At 40.2% G+C, this 16,061-nt stretch overlaps 1 protein-coding gene across 1 annotated transcript in view; it reads left to right on the top strand.

Moving 5' to 3' along the window:
• The window catches only part of TMC3 (transmembrane channel like 3), a 43,910-nt gene that overhangs the window by 1,684 nt on the left and 26,165 nt on the right, over positions 1 to 16,061 (top strand). The window contains exons 2-8 of the mRNA XM_008056152.1: positions 4,051 to 4,126; positions 8,708 to 8,789; positions 11,916 to 12,022; positions 12,901 to 12,999; positions 13,104 to 13,246; positions 15,007 to 15,154; positions 15,850 to 15,893. Of these exons, the coding sequence (XP_008054343.1) occupies positions 4,051 to 4,126; positions 8,708 to 8,789; positions 11,916 to 12,022; positions 12,901 to 12,999; positions 13,104 to 13,246; positions 15,007 to 15,154; positions 15,850 to 15,893 (699 nt within the window). The remainder of the gene's footprint in view (positions 1 to 4,050; positions 4,127 to 8,707; positions 8,790 to 11,915; positions 12,023 to 12,900; positions 13,000 to 13,103; positions 13,247 to 15,006; positions 15,155 to 15,849; positions 15,894 to 16,061) is intronic.

The raw sequence follows: 16,061 nt of genomic DNA on the forward strand, positions 1-16,061 counted from the left end.
TGTGTGTGTGTGTGTGTGTGTGTGTGTGTGTGTGTGTGTGTGTGTGTGGTGTGGTGTGTGCTGGAGGGTGTGTTAGTGGAGAATTTTTCATCTTCAAACTCCTTACCGAACACCAGATTTTAGCATTGTCTCCAAATTCACTAGATGTAGGGTTATAAGTCAGAATGAAGAGATCCTCATTTTAGCTGCTTAGCTATTATCACCTTCTAGGGGAACACAATCCCTAGGAAAAGCCGATTATTCTACAGCCATATTCGAGTCTGTCTATATAACAAAGTGCTAAAGATTTGAAGACAGAATGTCTGAATTTAAATGCTACCTCTACCAATCTCTAACCGTGTGATATGAAGTAATTTTCTTAACTTCTCTAAAAACCGGCTCCTTTCTCTTTAAAGAAGTGCGAATAAGGCTAGCCCTTACCTTCTGCAGGAAGATTTCCAAAAATGTCAACTGCTAAGCTCTTAGGGTGCTGGTAAAAATTCAAAAACTTAAAAGTGCAAATCAGACCTAGCTTCAGATGATCTGTTTCAAGAAAAGGGGGGTTTCTGGAAGTCTACATAGCCATGAACAACCTGATTCAAAACTCAGAGATCTTACACCTGCAATCCCAGCACTTTGGGAGGCCAAGGCGGGAAGATTGTTTGATCCCAGAGTTCAAGACCAACCTGGACAACATAGCAAGACCTCATCTCTACAATAATAATAGTGATTATAACACAACTATTATTATTATTATTAGCAGGGCAAGGTGGCACGGGCCTGTAGTCCCAGCTACTTGGGAGACTGAGGTGGAAGGATTGCCTGAACCCAGCAAGTGGAGGCTATGGTGAGCCATGATTGTGTCACTGCATTGTCCAGCCTGGGTGAGAGTGAGACCCACTTCAAAACAAACAAACAAAAAAATCGCAAAATTTCTGGTTGTCTTCAGACCTACTGAATCAAACCATGGGAGAGGGCTCCAGAATTTTAAACATGCATTCAGGTTGACACTTGCATACTCAAGTTTGAAGTCCACTGATATCAGTTTGTTGAAGGACTAAATGGATAGATGGTGTGAGTGCTTAGCATCGTATCTTGTAGATAATAGTCACTTCCTAGGAGTGAGTGAGGAATATTGATGTTGATTTGTGAGATCACAGCAAAGGAAGTTAGCAGAATAGTCTTCATGACCTGTACCACAGAGCTGCTAGGACCTGTGGAAACTTCCTGGTAAAGCAGACACTACAGCTGATCATTTGGTAGTCGTTGTGTGCTCAGAACCACTGTCCTATTTTGCTCTTTATTGCCTTTTTTTAGATGCCAAGCAGCTATCCCTTTATCTCCATATCTACCATGTCTCCATTAGTCTTGCATTTCTTTCCCATCAAATCATTTCTTCTGTAGATTTCCATTCCAGGCACTGTTCTTCTAGTCTGACCAGTATGACCCTCAGGTGGCTGTGGCAGATAGCTAAGGGCATCCCTAGTTTTTACTCCAGAAGTGTCCATTTTTATTTATTTGAGTAAGGATAGCATTGTGTCCATTTTGTAGATCAGAAGACTAATACTCAGAGATGTTAAGAGACTAATCCAACCTACATATAGCTTCTGAGTGCTAGAATGAAGTTTTAAACCTAGGTTTTCTGATTCCAAGTCCAGTGTTCTCTTGTACTAAAACACAGGAATTTTACCAAAGTATTCATTGGAGCAACTAATTTTTTTTAAGGCATATGTTCTACTAGAATTTTCAAAAAGTCATTCAGAAATGAGGTTGATTAATTGTTATCTGAATACTAGGAGGTTAAGCTTCTTTAACTTTGAGAGCAGAGCAAAGCAAATAATGACTTTTCTTTGAGAAACCAAAGAATAAACCAGGCATTTTGCCATGTTGCTTGGCCATGTGACTCAGCCAGAGCACCAAGATGGCCGACACTAGCCATGCGTCAGGACAAGAGTCAACTGTCAGAGTGCAGTTAGCCCTCTAAGCACCTCCATCTGTCATCCCGTTGTCACACTCATCTCTTCTCCCTCACCTTGAGAAGCTACTGGAGCAGTGCTTCATTAATTAGACCTGCTAAAGCTCATTCTGGAGTCTCTGTAGGAGGTGCAAAAAGCACTGAACCCTGACTACTTGGGAATCAAAGAAGCATTGCCTGACATGGATAAAAGCAGGACAAGCTAGCTCAATGTCTAGAGCAAAAGCCACCTGTCTGAGAGGAAACAGCACACAGTTATATCCCCGTAGGGAAGCAAGTAGACCGTACTGATAGACTCAACATAGGTCTATGACTGGGCCTATGTTAAGTCCACCCCTTCTTGCCATCGGATCACCCCTCTATCATGGTGCTTGTCAAATCCACTTTCTCTTGGTCATGGTCTTTTTAGATCTCTTTCATCCCTACTAAGTAGTAAACTCTTCCAGGGCAAAGATTCTGTTTTATGTATGCTACCATGCTTGATTCAAAATAGGTGTGCAGAAAATGTTTTCAGGATAAATAAATAAATTGTTCTTTGACTTTAACATGATTTTAATTTTTAGATGCTTGTAGCACATAGCTCTATTAAGATGGCACCCAACATAGTTGTCATGGTATGGGGTAGGACATCAATTCTCACCCTCACCTGCATTTCTGCTTCTGACTAGAATGAAGTCAGTACATTGGCTGGACTATGAGGCTATTGCAATGTGGAGGAGACAGGTTAAATCCAAGCACTCCGTTTAGGTAATGTTTTGAAGAGCGTACCCTGTCTGTGGATAAGAGAACTGGCTTGTTCCTTGTGTCTTCTAAAATTCAGAACCAGTGGGTATTACTTGGAGCTTTCTTGGGATTCACAGACAAGAACAACCGAACAAGTAAACTTGTCGATCAGGCAAATTGACTGATTCAGAAGAAGAAAATTCTTCAACACCGATCATAATCAAGCAGAGGGTGTCCAATCAGCAAATAATGAGAATCTCTGCATTAGGTGGTCTATCATTAGGTTACCTTGAAGGTGACAATCATCTCTAAGAGTCTTTGACTTCAGTCTGCCCATGACACTAACATTTATTTTCTAACCCTGTTGTTCACTTAGGTGTGGATTTAGCCCTCTATCCCAATGAATTCAGTCCATTTTAAGGGTTAACATTTAGGCAGAGATATCGGGTCAACTCAACAAAGTGATCAATCAGTGTGGTAGCCTGTGCTGAATCAGGTTGTTTGTGGCTACACAACTTTCTTGTTTCCATTAATTAGACGCCACTCTTTTCTCAAAGCAGATTCTCTGAAGCTAGGTCTGATTTGCACTTTTAAAGAATTGACTGAAAAAGGAAGGTTGCTAAGTAAAGGAACTGAAATGCAAGTGAGTGCCTGCTACCTGGATTGCCAAAGCTGAGAATCCCCAGCCAGCCACCAGAATCAGGAAGGACTTTAGATAATTCAGTTGTAACTAATTTTGGTATGAATTCATCATTTTGGATTAATTCATTAAATGCTAAATAAAAAATTCTTTTTATTTATTTTTAATTATTGTGTTTTAGATTTAAAGAGTACATACATAGGTTTGTTACCATAGGTATAGTGTGTGATGGTGAGCTTTGGGCTTCTATTGAAAAAATTATAAAATCTTTTTTTTTTTTTTTTTTTTGGGTAAGAGTCTCACTCTGTTACCCAGGCTGGAGTAGAGTGACCTGATCATGACCACTGCAGCCTCAACCTGATGAGCTCAGGTGATGCTTCCACTTCAGCCTTCCGGGTAACTGGAACTACAGATGCATGCCACCACACCCAGCTAAGTTTTTTATTGTAGAGATGAGCTCTCACCAAGTTGCCCAGACTGGTCTTGAACCCCTGGACTCAGACAATCCTCTTGCCTCTGCTTCCTAAAGTGCTGGGATTACAGGCATAAGCCACTGTGTCCGGCAATAGCGTTTTCTAATTACCAGATATTTGAAATATTTGTATAACTCCATCCTCCCTCAGCAACTTGTCCCACATCATTTGATGACCTGTTCCTGTTGCATTTTCACATATTTTGCAAAATGTATAAGTACAATCAAATTGTGTTCACCATCATGTTTTTCTTCTTGCAGACGAGCCAAGGAGATTGTGCTGAAGTTTGAAGGGAGGCTGACCAGGACCCGAGGCTACCAAGCAGCAGGTGCAGAGGTAAAAAAAAGACACACACATGTGGGCACCACCGCACCTTCCTGTGGTCTCTAGGGCCAGGAAGTTGTGTTTGCTGTCACAACTGCCACTATATGTAGGTTGTGAGCGTCAGCCTGTTAATACAGCTGTAGATCCAGATCATGGTACTGAAAAGTATGAATTTTCCCAAACTTGGATTTGAGTCCCACATGCTATCCCTTACCCATCATGTGAGCCTGGGTAAGCCTAAGTCATCAGGGAAAAAAGATGTCTTCCCTGACAATAGTGACCCGGCACCTTTCCTGAGTTAGTCCCACCTATATATGTAGGCTTTATTGACTGTATACAGCTATAGCCCTTATGAAGAGGAATTTTCGGGCACATGCTCATTTTATAACACAATGCTAAGGTTTTTGTTTGCTATTTTCCCCATTCAGTTACTTAAAGCAAAACTTTAGTATGCATTGAAATTATCTGCTTATAATGACATTTCATAAGTGTTTAGAAAACAAAGAAAAAAAATCACCTCTCCCTTTCAATCTTCTACTCCCAAATATAGTATCTTTTAAAAATTTTCACATCACAGTAATTGCAGTGTACAAACATTTTAGTCTTCTTATTTTTTTATTTTTATTTTTTTGCTTAACACTATAAGGATTTTTTCATGTTGCTATATACTTTTCTTTTTTTTTTTTTGAGTGGGAGTTTCACTCCTTCGCCCAGAATGGAGTGCAGTGGCCACTCCCGACTACCGCAGCCTCGACCCACTGGGCTCCGGCGATCCTTCCACCTCAGCCTTCAGAGTAGCCGGAATTACAGGCACACACTACCATGCCCGGCTGATTTTTTTTTTATTTATTGTAGAGATACGGTCTCGCCAAGTTGCCCAAGCGGGTCTCGAACCCACGGGCTCAGGCAATCCACTCACCTCAGCCTCCCAAAGGCACAGGATTACAGGCTGAGCCACTGAGCCCGGCTGCTATATACTTTTCATACTTAACTATTTTCAAATGCCTATGTGATATTCCATCAGATAAATATATATTAATTTGATTAGTTATTCATCTGTTGTTGGATATTTAAGTTGCTTCTAATTTTTCATTATTATTAATAACCCTACAAGGAACATCTTTGCACATACAACTTTTTTTCCTGTTTTTTGAATTCCTTTCTTAGGGTGAATATCAGAATTGTGATCATTATAGGAAAGACTGTAGTCCATTTTTTGGCTTTTGATAAATATTTAATGACTATTTTCCAAAAGCCTTGATGACATACACTGTCACTCACAATGAAAGAAAGTATTGGTCTCATAATACCTGTAACATTGACTATTATATTTTTAAAAGTTTGTCATTTTAACAGACAAAAACTGACAGATATACTTCTTTTAGATGATCTGAAACAAAAATATTGTTAATGAAATTTAAATTAAAGCTGGTCATAAATTTTGCATGTCTGAAATATTATAAAATACCAAAAATTATAATATATCAAAAAATCCCTAAAGATCTGCCTTGACATTCTTTCTCCTTATTCTTCACAAAATCTTCTTGAAAACTCTAACTTGCTTTTATGACCAAAATCACCCATGACACCTATCATACTGGGATGGAGTTTATGGAATAAATTACTTTTCTATAAATATATGCACTGCCAAGCTCCCTTGTTTTCTCTCTATAAGCAGAAATGCTGTAGGAAAACATCTATAAATAATATAAAGTCTTTCACTTGAGTTCAGATCACTTTAAACATATATAGCAATGAAAAGGTAGTGGGACTTTTAGTATTAGTAAAGTCGGTATTAACTAAAGGTATAACTTGATAATGGGCTGAATTATTAGAAGCAGAGTTTTTAGAATGAATCAGTTAATCCAAATGTTTAACTCACTCCTCTGTCCTCCATCCTCTACTATAAAATGTCCAGTTTGTGCTATCCCACACATTTGTACTGGCAGTTCTCACTCCTAAATAGCTACTCTTCCAAGTCTCAGCTCAAGTATGACCTTCCCAGCTAGACCTTCCCTGACCCAAGGTCATGCTTCCCTGACCCTTTGTTTAAAGGGCTCCTCTCCCATTCCAAATGGATTGTGTCCCACTGTGACATGGGCTTGTTTGGGACTGTCTTCCGTCTACCTAAATGTAAACATCACACAAGCTGATATCTTGTGTGCCTTGTTCAAAGCCTAGGAGCTCAATGCATACTAGGAATGGATGTACTTTTTTATAAACTTTCTATACATGTTGTTAGAACACACTTATTCCAGCTAACGTGTACATACTTTCAAAGAATGAGCTTGTTCTTAACTCAATAACCCAAGCCCACAATTAGGCTCTATTTCTTCCAAGTTTCGTTTTCCTTTGTTTTGTTTTTGCTTTGCTCACAAAAGATAGTATTATTCCAAAGTTTCAAGGTTTTTGCCATGGAGATTTGGTGTAAATCATCAGAGAAGCATGACAATTTTTTTTTCTATGCCTTACTGAACCTTTGTCATCAAATCACCCTTTCAATCATATCTGTCTCTAAGAAGCTCCTTAGGCAAAGTTAGCATAGACTCTCATTCCCAGAATGAGCGCAGGAAGCTATTCAATCTACTGCTCTCTCACCTTAGTTCGGGGACCTAGATCCTCAAGCATCAGAGGCAGGTGAGGAGACCTTGTATATCCTGCCTACAAACACTGCACTGCTTTAATCTGTTACATGTATTAAAATTGTCATACAATTTTTAATTTAAAGAGCACGCTGACTGCCCTAGTTGACTCCTACTTCCCTGTATACACATGAGGAAACAAAATCCCAAGGGAAGAGAATAACATTCCCAGGGTAAGATAGATGCGAAATTAGAGTTAGAACTCAGGTCTCTGAAACACTCCGCCCAGTGTTTCTTAGACTTCAGGGCTTTCAAATGAGCCCAACACTCAAATGTTTTCCAACACCAAACTCTTGCCAAAGGATCATGGAGCACTCCTTCTTCTTGATGCTCTAGACCAGGCATGTCCAACTCATGGCATGTGGCCCAGGACAGCTAGTAACGTGGCCCCACAAAATCTTTTGACATCATGTGTTTTTTAGTGTTTATTTTCATCGTGACCCCATGTGTATGTCCATCTTTGAAGTTCACAATCATGTCTTATTTATGACATTGTTTTTTGGCAGCACATATGAACAACTGTTTTCAATTACGAAGCACACAATGAACAAAATTGGAGCAAGCATTTCTGACAAGCACCTTGAGAATGCCCTAAGAATTGCAAACACTTCCATGGAACCAGACAGACATTGATAGATCAGTTTTACAAAAACAAGGTCAAATTTCTCACGAGTTTTACATTGGTCTCACTTTTCTAAACTTTCTAAATATTTTTTTAAAAGAAGTTTTATTATGTATATACACTAATTATTTAATTTATGTGTGGCCCATGACAATTCCTCTTTACTCAATGTGACCTAGGGAAGCCAAAATGTTGGACACCCCTGCTATAGATGATAAATGATCAGAAAGCCTTAATCTCCCTCTCTATGTTCTAGAAGATAAGCCAGGTGAACAAAATTAAGGTACTGTAAGGTAGGATGTGACCAACATTATAGGCGAGACCAAAAATTATTGCTGGAAGAATTTATAGATGGGAGAATTTCTTTCTGGCTACAGAGAATCTGTGTTCATGTGAGCAGCTGTATTAACCTTTATCATGAGCAAAAGATGAACAATTACAATTTCTGATAAAATACAGGTTTGCTTTTACAAGCAGCTGTTCTGGCCTTAGCAGACACATCCAGAATGACATTATCATACATGTCTGCATCAGGACCATGTGCTGTCTTATAGTTCAGAATGTTGTAATTACATTTGTAATCCCTCTTTCTGCAATGATATCATTTGCTTCTAACACAAACCCAGATTGTTTGTGTGTTAAAATGTACAACCTGCCAACTTTGTTGGGGAGCAGAGCCAGTGTCTGCTTTATCCTTGCTTTATTCTTCTTTAAGAAAAGACGCTGTTTTTCTCTTTTTTTCTACTTTTTTGGCAATTGTATCTTATGCCCATAAGACAAATTTCCAGACCTTGTCCTTGGCAGCTTTGGCCAAGAGGGAGCCTGAGAAACTCTGTTGCAGCAGGCCAGGCACACAGTAGGGAGGACTCCTTTTTAGGGTAGGCCCTAAACTCTTGGTCCTTAAACAGATATGTGATTGTCATCACCTGAGAGGTTTCTTAGTCATGTGGATTCCTGGCCCCACTCTCAGAGCCAGGTCTATGGCAGGGTCAAGTAGGTGTATACAGACATCATTCCTTAAGTAATTTCCACTGTTCTTAGTTCCTGTATCAGGAATAATAGGAATAATGCAAGCTACAAATCTTATAGAATACACCTCATTATGGATATCATGGCTTAAAGAACAAAGCTGGTGTCCACTCACCTGGTCAGGAACACAGAGAAGACAAAGGAGCTACTTGTGACTTAGAGCTGCTTTAAGACCTAGGAAGACATAATTAAAGGTACCAGAGTGTGTCTGGAAGCCTCTCCTCCATTTAGGAGTTTAATTGCACAGCCATTACATCTTCACAATGGTGAAGGTCTCTGATCCCACCCCCTTCTTTCTAGCTCTGGCGGAAATTTGCTCGTCTTGCCTGTAACTTTGTGGTCATCTTCATTCCCTGGGAAATGAGGATAAAGAAAATCGAGAGTAAGTAATGTGCACTCGGAGCGGGGGGCGGAAATGCAGTGCTAGTGGCCAATCCACAGCCTGTGAAGAGTCTGGTGAGTCCTGGTTCTTATGCTGTGCAGCTGAGTGTACCCTTACAGCAGGGTCACCAGACTCCACAAGAGACAACAGGGGTGGAAGACACAGAGCCTTTCCCCACCATCTCCTTAGATGGGACCAACCTGTGCCTTTCCACATTCTTCCCCTGTTCATTCCTTCAGTCAGACCTCTGCACAAACCTCAAAAGGACCAAGAGAAAACCTGTGAGGATGAATGACAGAGTGACATGAGGAGCTGCAAAATACTAATGCAAACATCTGCATTTCATAGAGATGATCATGACCACTTAAAAAACATATACGGAAAAATATTTCACAATCATCACACTTACACACACACATACAAACAATACAAGGAATAAGTTTAACAATAAGTGTGAAATACAGAAAACTATAAAGTGGAACCACAGGATATAAAAGTCTTTTGAAGAGACATGAGAAGATTTAATATTTGAAAGATGTTGAGTTTTTCTAAAATCAATTTGCAATTCCAATTCCAACTACAATTTCCATTACAAAATGGAATTCCAATAAAAATTGCAATATATTGTTTTTGCTATTTAACAAAATGATCATAAAATTCATATGGAAGAAAAACATTCAAGAGACTAATTAAAAAATGTTTTAAAAGAAAAAAAATGCAAATAAAGTTGCTTGACCAAGATGCTAAAATACCTTGTAAAAGCTACAATAATTGAAACAATATAGCATAGTGCCAGAATTGACAGACTAATCTAAGGAATGAACAAAAAAGTTCAGGAACAGATACATACAAATACAAACAGACCTGCAGCAAATGATAATTATTGGAATCAGCTTAAATTACTCCATAAATATTGTGGGAACAATTAATTCAACTGTTTTAGAGAGTAAGTTTAGTTCCTTCACTTTAAAATGCCATTAAATATTTAAATAGGCAATAGGAAAGCATGAAAGAATTAAAGAAAATATAAGTGATATGATTGCTGAGTGAAGAACTATCTAATCATAAAAGTTAAGCAATAAACCATTAAGGAAAGCATCATACTTAATTATGTAAAAAATGTATTTGCATAATTAATAAAGTTAAAAGTAAGATGATAAATTGGGAAAAAATATTTTCTAACTTTAAGCAGAATTAAGCATTTTCTAATGTAGTTGGTGGAAATGTAATTTGGGACAATATTTCTAAAGGAAAGTTGTAATATACACCAAAATTCTTCAAAATATTTATATCCTTTGATAAAATGCTTCCATTTCCTAAAAACCACAAAAAACAACAGCAAAACCACAACAAACTCAATGAACAACTGTTGGTGCTCTCTCCAGGTCCGCTTTCCTTGGCGGTCTACCTTTTCCTCAGCTGCTCCAGTGTAGATGACTTGTGAACCACAGCTGCTCCCATCTCTAGAGAATTGCCCTTAACCTACTTCCTGCTAGATGTGAGTCATACATCATTGCAATCTCCCATCTCCCACCTAGAGCCTAGAGGCAATGACTATTGACAGCCAACAGTGTATTCTGACCTGGAGCTCCAAGTGGGATCAGCTCTGTGGTGCTATTAAAGCTGCAAAGCCCCCCAGTCTAAGCTAGACTCCAGCTGAGACACATCCACAGCTCTTTCCTCTGACCTACCCTGACTCCCTCACACCCTCTCTCCTGAGAGCACTTCCTCAGTAAATCATATGTAGCTGAATCCCTTTCTCAAGCTCTGCTTCTAGAAAACCTGACTGTAGACAGAAGTGATTTATTATAGAACTAGTCACTTTAATGAAAGTTGGAAACTTCCTAAATGTCAAGTAGTAGGAGGGAGGTTTAATACATTATGAAAAATTGGTCAGGCGCAGTGGCTCATGCCTATAATCCCAGCACTTTGGGAGGTTGAGGTAAGAGGATTGCCTGAACCCACAGGTTCAAGATCAGCCTGGGCAACTTGGCAAAACTTCATTTCTACAATAAATAAAAAAATTAGCTAGGCATGGTGGTGCGTGCCTATAGTTCCAGTTACTTGGAAGGCTGAGGTGGAAGGATCACCTGAGCCCAGCAGGTCTAGGCTGCGGTGGCCATGAGTGTGCACTGCACTCCAGCCTGGGTGACAGAGTGAGACTACAACTCAAAAAAAAATTATGAAAAATCCACTTGATGAAACAATGCAATTCATTTTATAGAAGAACATTTTTGGCATAAGAAAATATTTGTGATATACTGATAACTAAAGATGCATGCTGTAGAGAGATGTCAATTTTATTTTTAAAAAGTTTTATGTATAGAATATTAATGGAGGATTACATTAAAAGTTTAAAAGAAACTAATTCTAATAGTAATTTGAATTTAGTGGTCTTGGAGTAGGTAAATATTTTTGTTATCCTTGTGATGTTACGTGCTTTCCTGCTTACTATGACAACCATAAACCAGACTGAAAATAAAAATTCAAGAGTTCTTTCCCAAGTATGACATAAATCCACCCTACTCCAGAATGTTGTCAAAGTTCCACTTACTTCCTTATCTAACTTCCTCTATGATCTTAGATTTTTTCAACAGATTGAAATATGTTTTTTTACTATACTTTTTATTTTAGACTAAGTTTAAGTTTATGGTTGCAAAGAGAGCTTTCATGTACCCTTCACTCAGTTTTTCCTATAGATGACATCAAGCAAATTGTTTTTTATCTTGAAATTAAGGCAAGAAGGACACTTAGAAAAATCCTTGGAATTGTCAAAATGGTGAAAAATAAAAAAGAAATATATCAAGTTCCCAAAAGATGCTGACACTTCTTAACATACATGAAATATAACTTTGATAACAACATTTTAGACGAATACGTCACTAGGGAAACAACTGCCAAATAGTATTTTAAGCAAGCTAGAGATGTTTTCTCAATATGGAACTAGTAGATGTTCATGGGCATCTTGAGCCATCTACATTAGCATTGTGGGAGGAATGTCCTGATTGGTTCAATAATGGCCTTCTCGCTCTAGGTGTTGTAAGAAAAATATGGTGCTCTTCGGGGAGGTTTCTTGCACGATGAGGATTTTACGGATGCTGTGCTCATTCTCTTGTCTTTCTTCAGGTCATTTTGGATCTGGTGTTGCCTCCTATTTCATATTCTTGAGATGGTTATTTGGAATTAACATTGTGCTCACCATTATGACAGGTGCTTTTATTGTCATTCCGGAGGTAAGAATTGTCTTGGGAGAGAAAAAAACTACCATTCATTAAAAAGAGGAGACAGTAGTGTAGAAGCATAAAATGACTCCTCATTATCCCTGTGGGAAGGATAACGTATGTGTTCAAAGCAGGGCTCAGCAAACCTTTTCTGTAAAGTGTCATAGAGCAACTATTTTAGGCTTTGTGGGCCATTCGGTCTCCATTACAACTACTCAGACCTGCCATGTAGCACAAACACAGCCCTAGACACTACATTCATGAGTGTGCTAGGTTCCAATACAATTTTATCTACAAATACTGAAGTGTGAATTTTATATAAATGTAATGTGTCACAAAATATTATCCTTTTGATTTTTTTCCGACCATTTAAAAATGCAAAACTATTCTTAGCTCTTGAGCCATACAGAGAGAGACCACAGACTGGATTTGGCCTAGCCCAGTGTTAAAATAAAACCCCAACCATGTACATTATTTGGGTGATATACACTAAAAGCCCATATTTCAACACGACATGATATATCCATATAACACAACTGCACTTGCATTCTTTAAATTCATACAAAGATAATAAATAAAACCCATTGTTCAACTAAGCTTCAGCCTCAAAAAGTAAATGGGCCATTTCCCATGCCATCATGGAAAACACGGGACCTCAATAGATCACCCACAGAAGCCAGAGAGCGTAAACCCAGACAGGCCCTGATCAGGCAAAAGGAAAATCTGGCTACCCATGATTAATTTTCCACCAGAGAATTAAGCAGAAACTCACTCCCTGGATATCCTGTAGGTGTGTGGCATCTTCACAAGCACCTGGAGAGCCACCTCGCCCTTGCTCCTGGTCCCCTCCCACCTGGAGGACCACATGGCACTTTTTCCTCTCTCACCAGCTGATTGCAGGCCAGCCCTTCGGTAGCACAGCCAGCAAGACCATCCCCAAGGAGCACATTGCGTCTGCCCAAGACCTGGACACTGTCTGGTCCCTGGGGGTGAGGTTGATGCCTGACCACACTTTTGCCTTGAGACGGAGGGTGAACGGGCCACCGTGGTGGGACCTGGGAATTGGAAATGACACCAAGTGTTCTTTTTGCAGGGCTATCTCCAGTACTCAGTCCTTTTCTACGGCTACTATGGCAGGGAGAGGCGGATCGGGAGAGCTGGCTACCGGTTGCCCTTGGCATATTTCCTGGTGGGGATGGCAGTGTTCGCTTACAGCTTCATCATTCTTTTAAAAAAGTATGACTGCTCGATTTCTCAAAATACATGTTAAGAATTATATGTGCAATCTCATTTAATCTTGTCAATAACCCTGTAAAGCTAAGGTTTAACTAACTATACCCATTTTACAGATGAGGAGGCCAAGGCTAAAAGAGATATGTTCTTTTTTTTTTTTTTTTTGAGTTGGAGTTTCACTCGGTCGCCCAGACTGGAGTGCAGTGGCCGCTCCCGGCGACCGCAGCCTCGACCTGCTGGGCTCTGGCAATCCTTCCGTCTCAGCCTTCCAAGTAGCTGGAACTACAGGCACACGCTACCACGCCCAGCTAATTTTTTAATTTATTGTAGAGATGAGGTCTCACCTGCCCAGGCAGTTCTCGAACCTGTGGGCTCAGGCAATCCACTCACCTCAGCTTCCCAAAGGCGTGGGGTTACAGGCTGAGTCACTGAGCCCGGTTAGATATGTTCATTTTTAACCAGCACTTATTTTTCTGTGTTGGATCTGGAGAGACAAGAATTGTATAGATTTACCAGTTAATGTCATTTTATGTAGCAGCTGGTTGCAGAAAGCAAGACATCCTCCTTTGGCTGTGTTTGCCTGTGACCTAGCTACAAATGCTACCAAGGTCAGGTTTGTCTGTTCTGTGATGCAGTAGGCACCTCTAGTTCATCATTCAAAGGAGGCAAAAGACACAACCTGACTGGGGGTTAGGAGTCCTGAGCCACCCCCACCGTAAGGGCTGCAGCAATTCACTGTCCCTCCCTGGTCTCAGCTGTAAAATGGGCAGATTGGCTCAGAAAATCACTGAGTTCCCTTCTAGTTCTCTGCAGGAGCCAGGTAAATGCAGATGGACAGGCACCAAGCCCCCAGGAAGAGCATGGCCCCACCCATCTCAGCTCACTGCTGTTTCCATCTGACTTGTGTCATCATCAGTCACCACCCCGCTCCCTTGTGGCATGTTGGTAAAGTGCAGGTAACCAGGCCTGGGATTTTGAAAAAGACAAACAGCTGAAGGCAGTGGCTAACACCTGTAATCCCAGCACTTTGGGAGGTGGAGGCGAGAGGATTTCATGAGTCCAGGGAATTGATACCAGCCTGGGCAATGTGGTATGACCTCATCTCTACAGTAAATTTTTAAAATTAGCCAGGTGTGGTGGTGTGTACCTGCAGTTCCAGCTACTTGATAAGCTGAGGCAAAGGATCTCCTGAGTCTAACAGGTTATGGCTGCAGTAGCTCTGAGCATGCCACAGCACTCCAGCATGGGCCACAGAGTGAGACTCCAACTCCAAAAATTCAAGCAAACAAAACTTAAGATGCACAGTGACTTGGGGAGGCCTTCTATTTCCCCCAAGCTTTCCAGCTTAGCTCCCAGTTGTCTCCTGGCCCCACCTGGAGACCCAGGTCCTTTACTAGGTGTTACAATTTAAGACACAAATCAGAGCAAATTTGGGAGCAAGAAATATGGACAGAAAGGAGAGCTAAAAGCTTGTAACAGGAGAAATGGTCTAAAGAACAGGGAATTTCACCTGAGGTGGGATCATGACCCCTGCCTTCAAATATCTGAAGGAATGTCACGTGCAGGAGGGACCCAACATGTCCTTTGGGGTCCCAAGGGGTAGAGTTTCCCAAGGGCAGGAGCTCCAAGAAGACTGAGTCATGTCAAAGGAAAAAAATTTTATTTCACAATCACACAGAGGTGAGACTCACCAGCTCCAAGGGTCCGGCAACAGCCCCCTATTCCTGAGACTCCTGTGACATGTTTGGGGTTCTTTTTTGCAGGATGGCCAAGAACTCCCGTATGAGCCTTGCCAGTGCTTCCAATGAAAACTACACCTTCTGTTGGCGGGTGTTCTGTGCCTGGGATTACCTCATAGGAAGCCCAGAGGCTGCAGAGAGCAAAACAGCCGCCATTGTGAACAGCATCAGGGTGAGTGAGCTTGTGCAGGAGGCCAGGAGGGTGCCATCAGGTCTGGGAACTGCAGATCACAGCATGGCTGAGCTAGCCACTGGCCTTCTGCTGGACCCGTGGTACTCGTGGACCAGGGAAGCTGTTTCCAAAGTGAGGTGATCAGGCCTCAGGAAATGCACCCAATGACCCAATGGAATGTAGGAAGAACATCTTGGAACACTTCTTTGTTGTATTTTTTAAAATTTCATCTTTTGAAAATTTCAGTTTGTGTATTTTTGATGGTTTACATAATGAATTCTTACCATGTTGCATTATATAACCAGAAAATTAATAAATACATATATGTGGGGGATAGAGGCTTTTATTTTCAACTTGGAAGACAATGTAATCAAAAGCATTCAGAAACTTGTCTCTACTGACCTACACAGACAACTAAAGGGTGCCTTATTCTGAGAAAAAAAAATTATTTGTTTAAAAAATTCAAGTTATCATACCCATACCCCCATACCATCTCCATTCCTTCCTCCCAATCCCCGATTTTTTATTCAATTAATTTTAGATAATTGATATCTAATTCATGTATATCCATATAATCTTACAGAATAAATTCTTAGACTTTCAAGGTATGAGTTAAATTACTAGATCAATTATTTCTAATGATTTATAATGAATGATGATGCCAAACTTTTAATGCTATGTGTTTTTCCTTAAAGGAGGCTATACTGGAAGAACAGGAAAAAAAGAAAAGCAAAAACCTGTAAGTACTAATGCTCGCCATGTTGAATTCATTGATAAGTTTTGTTTCAATTTGGTACAAAAATTACCAGACCATCGATATCGTATTTTCACAAATGTCAAGCGGTTCTTCTTTCTTCTTCTTTTTTTTTTTGAGTTGGAGTCTCACTCTGTCGCCCAGACTGGAGTG

The sequence above is a fragment of the Carlito syrichta genome, unplaced genomic scaffold, assembly GCF_000164805.1.
Source record: "Carlito syrichta isolate Samal-C Ts95f unplaced genomic scaffold, Tarsius_syrichta-2.0.1 Scaffold302261, whole genome shotgun sequence".
Classification (NCBI taxonomy): Eukaryota; Metazoa; Chordata; class Mammalia; order Primates; family Tarsiidae; genus Carlito; species Carlito syrichta.